General features: G+C 46.4%; 2 protein-coding genes across 2 annotated transcripts; both read left to right on the top strand.

The window, feature by feature from the left end:
* The first annotated feature begins 4,089 nt into the window (after positions 1–4,089).
* On the top strand, positions 4,090–5,113 carry LOC107751459 (melanocortin receptor 3-like). Its single transcript, XM_016567205.1, has one exon. The coding sequence runs from the start codon at positions 4,136–4,138 to the stop codon at positions 5,111–5,113; it is 978 nt and encodes a 325-aa protein (XP_016422691.1). The 5' UTR covers positions 4,090–4,135.
* Positions 5,114–6,679: 1,566 nt separating this feature from the next.
* On the top strand, positions 6,680–7,623 carry LOC107751456 (melanocortin receptor 3-like). The gene is made up of 2 exons (XM_016567202.1): positions 6,680–6,689; positions 6,776–7,623. The coding sequence occupies exons 1-2, from the start codon at positions 6,680–6,682 to the stop codon at positions 7,621–7,623; spliced, it is 858 nt and encodes a 285-aa protein (XP_016422688.1).

Below are 7,623 nucleotides of genomic sequence, written 5' to 3' on the forward strand. Positions count from 1 at the left end.
GTGGTCGAGAAGTTTAAGGAGGCCAAGATGCGCTCGGCTGCCTTTAAATCCTTCATTCCACGAAGGTCCAGGTCTGAGCCTGAACAACAAAGGGGTCCTGGCCCGTCTCGATCTAAGGATCAGAGGCGGGCTTAGAAGACTAGTGTCGCAACTCGCGCTCCTCCCCCGCCTGCGGGTAGGGCTCAAAAGGGGCGTGGGTCAAAGGGTGACAGGCAAGATTTGAGGGAGGTGATCCAGACTAGGCTTTCTCAACACTCTCGTCTGGACCAGAGTAAACGCTCTCGTCTGGACCAGAGTAAAACCTGAGCCATCTAATCTCATCTTCCTCTCCTTAATTCCCCTAAAATGCTTCCCTCCTAACTGAGGTTAGGTAGGAGCCTCCTGCGCTTGCATTGCAGTCTCTTTTGCTGGGCCTATGATGTTTTGGCTAGTTTCTATGTCTCATAGAACTACCTACTTATGGTCCGGACCCCAGTGCTCTTTCGGATTTCGCCTCCAGCCTATATTCATGAGCCTGAGTCAAGTGTGGGAGCCATGGTTGGTGAGTACGATCCATTTCATCTACTCTACTGCTAGTTTTTGTGTATTCAATACTAGCCTTTTTCTGCAGCGCTACTCTGACCTGTTCTGTTTTCTGACTTTTTAGGTTTGACCCCCCTGCTAAGTCGGTTGACCGATTATAGCGATGGTTTCACTCATCGCTTCTGGATCCAGACTGGTGGTATCCCTCATCTTCGGCTTGGACACGCAGCCTGGGCTTCTGTGGAAGTCTTCCAGCATCAGGTCCCCAGTAAAACGCTGCAACCTCAGGACCTGCGGGTCCTTCTCGCGGGCTAGTACTCTTCTGAGTACATGCTTCGTGACATGCTCCCTATCCTAAACTGGCCAGGGTGCGCTACTCATCTCTCACCCTGAGGGGTCTCCTGAGATTTAAGTCTTTCCTTAACCATCATGCACGTTCTCTGAGCTAGAGCTCCTCTCGCTGAGGCGTTAAGGGGTTCAACACTCCATAGACGGTCAGGCCTGCGGGTCATCCCTGTCACACTGCCCTTATGGTCGAACCATTAATCGCCCCTCTGCGGAGTGGGCTTAAGTACTCTGCGTTCCCTGAGGTACAAGGGATTTGTGTTTCTGTGGAAAAACCCTCTTGTGTGCTTCTTCTCTGAGGAGCAGTAAGCTCTGTACGCACGAATGGTTATTTGGTCCCGCTATTTTTTCGGGTCTGGTTATATGGGACCCACGCTCTCTATCAAGATAGAGAGCATGAGACGGTGTCCAGCCGCACCAGTGGACTGTCTCTTATTGGGCCCTGCTGGGTTACCCCTTCTAATCTAGCGCCTCCTTCTGGTCGAGCTGAGAAGTGCTCCCCTCACTGTGAGGGTTAGCTATGAGCCGCTCCCAGTATGTGCTGTAAGGGCCTGCCTCAGCTTGAGAGCCGAGAGTGCTGCTCCCGAAAACTCCATTTGCAACGAAACTGAGTGTTAGGCCTCCTTGGTCAGTTGCGTCTATCTTGGGACCCTGTTGTTCCCTGTAGAAATGTGTGATCCCCTTCTAGCAGGATCCTGTTCTGATTTCTGATGTCCCATTTGCGATCTATATGCTCCCCGGACTTGGCTGAGCTCCCCTCTCTGCGGGAGGGTCCCTTTTAGCTCACCGGTCCTGGGCAGACTGGGTGAGTCCTCCTCTCGACTTGAGAGTTAGGTGCTCTGACCCTGGGCTATTGATCGCTTTGGTCGAGCTGGGTTCCTCTCTCTCCTTGCTAGGGGTTGAACCCTTCGCTCTTGAGCTCCGTGGCAGTGACATCCGGTAGTTAGGCCGCTTGCTGCCTCCCTGATAAGCTGCCTCTATTTGAGTCACGCCAGGCAGTGCTCCCCTCACCTCGGAGGGTTGTCTTTGAGCCTGCCGCTCCCGATTGAGTGTCTGTGGACTTCTCTCATCGAGTCCTCCGCTCGTTTGAGCTCCATTGAGTAGCAGCCAGGTTGTGAGGCCTCTCTCCGCCTCCCTGTTAAGCCGCTCTCCTTGTGGGTCGAGCTTAGCAGTGCCCTTGGGGGTTTCATATGAGCACGCCCCTCTCGATCTGAGCATCCGAGCCCCCTTCTATTTTTGAAGTTGGGCCTCCGCTCTTTTGAGCTCCGGATAGCAGTCATGCCAGGTGGCTGGGCCATCTCTTGCCTCCCTGGCGGGTTGCTTGTTAAGTGAGCTAGCTGTGCTCCCCTCACCATGAAGGGCCTCTTGCAAGCGCACCGCTCCCTTCTGGGCATCTGTGAGCAGATGCTTTGGAGTCTGTTCTGTGAGCATGCCACAGTCACATCGGGCTCCTAGGCTGGTTTAATACAGCTTCGGTTACCCCTTAAGCAACGGTGTTTCTAAATCCATGCTATGGTAAGTGCACACGCTGAGCTTCTGTGCACTTTCTAAAATCCACATTGTGGTAAGTGTGCACGCTAAGCATTCTGCACACTTTCTAAAACGCAGCTGTCAGCCTCATTCCCTGTCTCTGAGTTGGTTTAGGCCCCGGTTGTCACCTTGGGCTCCACTCAACTTATGTATCTCTGTTGATACATTTCTGAGCAGGGTGTTGCTACCAAAGACCTGTTGAGTCAGTTCTTTGAGCAGGTTTATTCAGAACCGGCGGTAGCCCCCCTGGATGGCAGGCCAGGGTCTGGTTTGGTTTTTAGACACCTGGCCGTATCCCTTAAAGGAATCTCTGTCTTCTGATTCCAAGCCTTGAGCTCTGCCCTAGGCTTGGGCTTCCTAGCCCAGCCCTTAACAGGTAAGTTCTTTAGGGTATGCAGCTCAGGCCTTGGCCGAAGGGGATAATGTCACTGACAGCTGTCAGGCGTCCTTGGGGCAACTCCCATGGCTATGGTAGAGTTGGTTCTTAGTGCTCACCATGGTTTCTGGCATGCAATCCCCTCAGCATGGCGGCGTGGGTATACCATTCCCCATAGCGACCTCTAGAGGACGCAGTTCGAAGTTCCCTTGAAAGGGAACGTCTCAGGATGTATGCTTCAGACACCGGTCACGCTGAAGGCGATCCCCATAGCGACTTCTAGAGGATGCAGTGTCTCGTTCCCTTCTCAGGGAACCATGGTTACATACGTTACCTGAGACATTTTTATCAGCTATTTTAACTTTTATTCTGATGGCACCCATTCACTGCAGAGGATCCATTGGTGTTGTTCTGATGACTAAAAAAAGAAAGTGAATGGCCTGAGGGTGAGTATTTAACAAAGTGAAATTTTTAGGTGAACTATTCTGATTTGCAGAATATGAATTAAGTCCGATTCTAACATGTTTCTAACACCTAACATGTTTTCATGGTTAACAGCGAAGCTTTTTTATTTGGTGTAAACTTGCACTAAACCGGTATGATGACTTTAAATGTCAAAAGAATTTCAGTCTTTAAAATCGCTTTTTGAGACTCTGCTTTCCTTTTCCGTTCATCAGCGGAGCATTTTTAAATGTAGCATGTTTTACTTAAACATGCTCTAGACAGAAGTATTTGACCCTTGCAAGGTGTTTTGCACATGAACACCACATTTTTAATATGCCAACCAACACAATGACATATAAAGATGACACATCTATGCACCATAATGTATAAGCATTAGAAGGTTAATATAAATTATTAACAATAATAAAAACCTAAGCATGACATAGCTTTGGAAAAATATATTAAATAAATTACTTATTAATTTGGATCAAAAAAGCACACACCTGCCTGTTGCCATGCACTATGAATTTGTGTCGTTGTGTGTACGTACCCACATCTTTCATTTAAAATCTTGAGCAAACACAAAGAGCAGGCGGAGGCTGCATGTGCTGACGTACAGCCAGTGGCTATGAGAGAGAATCAGTTTGCTCTGAGCCTCTGAATCACACAGCATCTCTACAGAAGCATCTCCAACAAACAGAAGAGCAGCAGGGGATTTTTTAAACCAACATCTGTAGAACTGCAACATTTGTTAACTACACCTGCAGCTTTCAGATTCCTCTATTTCTATTTATTCCATTATCTGAATCATTTTTTTACTCCATAATTGTTTCTGATTTAATTTTTTTGTTTCCTCTGTAATTTCCATCCCTTATCTGCTATATGTTCTTCCCCATCTATTTATCTTAAAAAATCCTGATGAACGACTCATACCTGCAGTTTCTTGAAGGGCAGAAACCTGCAAACAGCACGTCTTTGCCTCCTAATGGCAGCACCATTGATCCTCCAGCAGGGGCGCTGTGCGAGCAGGTTCAGATCCAGGCGGAGGTTTTTCTCACCTTGGGTATTGTGAGTCTTCTGGAGAACATCCTCGTCATCTTGGCCGTGGTCAAAAACAAGAACCTTCACTCTCCGATGTATTTCTTCCTGTGCAGCCTGGCTGCTGCGGACATGTTGGTGAGTGTATCGAACTCTTTGGAGACCATTGTCATTGCCGTACTAAGCAGTCACCTTTTGGTGGCCAGTGACCATTTTGTGCGTTTGATGGACAATGTGTTTGATTCAATGATCTGTATTTCTCTCGTGGCATCAATCTGCAACCTCTTGGCGATTGCCATCGACCGCTACGTCACGATTTTCTACGCCTTACGCTACCACAGCATAGTGACCATACGCAGAGCTCTGGTGGCCATCGCTGCGATCTGGTTGGTGTGTGTGGTTTGTGGGATCGTCTTCATAGTGTACTCAGAGAGCAAGACCGTGATTGTTTGTCTGATCACAATGTTCTTTGCCATGCTGTTGCTCATGGCCACTCTCTACGTACACATGTTTCTTCTCGCCAGACTTCATGTAAAGAGAATCGCAGCATTACCCCCAGCGGCCACCAGCAACCCGACCCCACGTCAACGCAGCGGTATGAAGGGAGCCGTGACCATCTTCATCCTCCTCGGCGTTTTTGTGTGCTGCTGGGCACCATTTTTCCTCCACCTCATTCTGCTGGTGTCCTGTCCACACCATCCGCTCTGCCTCTGCTACATGTCTCACTTCACCACGTACCTGGTCCTCATTATGTGCAACTCTGTGATTGACCCACTCATCTACGCCTGCCGCAGTCTGGAAATGAGGAAGACCTTTAAGGAGATACTGTGCTGTTTTGGCTGTCAGCCTCCACTTTAGACGAATGATTGTACAAAGAAAAAGTTTACCTTGATGTACGATGCCAAAGCATGGTGGTCATAATGAGGTTACATTTCAAGAGATAAAGATACGGACAAAAGCAGACTCATAGCATTCAGAGAAAAGGACTGGAAATTTGTTGAGCACTATCAAGGATTTGGAAAGCTCAGGTGCTGCAAGAAAATCAGAGAACTGGGGGTGGATCAAATGTGACCTATCGCTTGCTGAAAGGGCAGATCAATTATGTGTTAGTCGTGTCTATTATGTGTATTCATTATGCAGTGGGGTCTGACAGTCTGAAACTACACTGAAAATCGAGGATTTAAACTCTCATTAAAACCTTTAAAATCAATGGACAGTTTTAGGATTTTAGAAAATTTTATAAAAGACGTGATTAACATTAATATTAAATACTTCAATTGCTGCATTATTTCTAAGTGTCAATTCAAATGAGTAAATTAGTGACATTGATCGTTTGACTGTTTTTCAAAAGCCATTTTGGCAAATCGGTGGTGAATTTGTATGATCTTGTTTGTACGTTTTCATATTATCTGCTTAGGGCCCACTGATGGTTAGGTTTATGGGTGGATCTTTATGCTTACTATTTTTTTCTAGAAATCATACATTTTTGTACCAATCAAGATTTGCCAAAACTGTTATCTCTTTGGATCATTTCAATTTATACTGGATCACATCATATCGAGTTCTATACAAACTTGTGGAGTTCATGCAAGCTCAAATGTTGATGTCATTAAAGCAAATTGACAAACCAAATAATAAAACAGATCATTAGGAAATCATATTAATTTTTCAATTTCACGTTTCACTCAAATTATTAGGCTTATAAAATAGATTGAAATGCAAAAATGCTATTAAGAAATGCAAAAAGGAAAAACATTTTAACTAGTGGTCTCACACTTCTAGACCTCACAGTACCTTATGTTCCAAATGTGTAGGCTATATAGTTTGGTTTAGTTTAGTGTCAGTGTTTAGTTTAGTGACGGTGTTCGAGCCATTTTGGTGTGTAAATGCATCTGCTCAAAGCTGCTGAAGTGGAATCTTACTAACAGTCTGTGGTGAAACTTGCTTGCTGACATCAAAAACATCAGGGCACTTCCTAGTCTGTCTTTTTGAGGTGTCACTAACTTTGTTGCTTCTCATAGTTGTCAGAATCAGATTCAGCTTGGACTGTCTCCAGTTAGCAACATTATGCAGTCAAACTCAGCCCAAAAGCTGCAGAGACCACAAACCAGGATTCGAACTCAGGTCACCCAAAGCACAACTTCAACCTGTTGGCTCTGACTATCCCTCTTATTCCGTATTTTTTATGGGTGTCTAATGGTTTAAGTTTGATACTCTGCTTATTTAGCTGACCTGTATTGAGTCTCACTGCAATGTTATTAGGACTGTGCTTGCACTCTATGAACACTATTAGCGCATGAGCTTTAGCACTTGACTTGTATCTGTGGCCACAAACTCCAGCAAATGTCTTCAAAAAAAAAAAAGTAAAATAAAAGGGTTTAGCTTAATCACGGCATGTGTTCTCTGTTTCTTCATGTAGGATACATGAATGCCAGTCTGTGTTTCTATAAAAATGTTTGTGTGTGTGTATGCGTTGATGTGTGATTTTTCAGATCAGATTCAAATCCTCTTCCTTCTCAGTTTTTCTCACCTTGGGTATTGTGAGTCTTCTGGAGAACATCCTCGTCATCTTGGCCGTGGTCAAAAACAAGAACCTTCACTCTCCGATGTATTTCTTCCTGTGCAGCCTGGCTGCCGCGGACATGTTGGTGAGTGTTTCGAACTCTTTGGAGACCATTGTCATTGCCGTACTAAGCAGTCACCTTTTGGTGGCCAGTGACCATTTTGTGCGTTTGATGGACAATGTGTTTGATTCAATGATCTGTATTTCTCTCGTGGCATCAATCTGCAACCTCTTGGCGATTGCCATCGACCGCTACGTCACGATTTTCTACGCCTTACGCTACCACAGCATAGTGACCATACGCAGAGCTCTGGTGGCCATCGCTGCGATCTGGTTGGTGTGTGTGGTTTGTGGGATCGTCTTCATAGTGTACTCAGAGAGCAAGACCGTGATTGTTTGTCTGATCACAATGTTCTTTGCCATGCTGTTGCTCATGGCCACTCTCTACGTACACATGTTTCTTCTCGCCAGACTTCATGTAAAGAGAATCGCAGCATTACCCCCAGCGGCCACCAGCAACCCGACCCCACGTCAACGCAGCGGTATGAAGGGAGCCGTGACCATCTTCATCCTCCTCGGCGTTTTTGTGTGCTGCTGGGCACCATTTTTCCTCCACCTCATTCTGCTGGTGTCCTGTCCACACCATCCGCTCTGCCTCTGCTACATGTCTCACTTCACCACGTACCTGGTCCTCATTATGTGCAACTCTGTGATTGACCCACTCATCTACGCCTGCCGCAGTCTGGAAATGAGGAAGACCTTTAAGGAGATACTGTGCTGTTTTGGCTGTCAGCCTCCACTTTAG

The sequence above is a fragment of the Sinocyclocheilus rhinocerous genome, unplaced genomic scaffold (assembly GCF_001515625.1).
Source record: "Sinocyclocheilus rhinocerous isolate Xijiao unplaced genomic scaffold, SAMN03320098_v1.1 scaffold1654, whole genome shotgun sequence".
In the NCBI taxonomy this organism is placed as follows: Eukaryota; Metazoa; Chordata; class Actinopteri; order Cypriniformes; family Cyprinidae; genus Sinocyclocheilus; species Sinocyclocheilus rhinocerous.

Excerpts from the sequence above, each read along its gene's own strand:
- LOC107751459 (XM_016567205.1), top strand. The coding sequence starts at position 4,136 with ATGAACGACTCATACCTGCAGTTTCTTGAAGGGCAGAAACCTGCAAAC.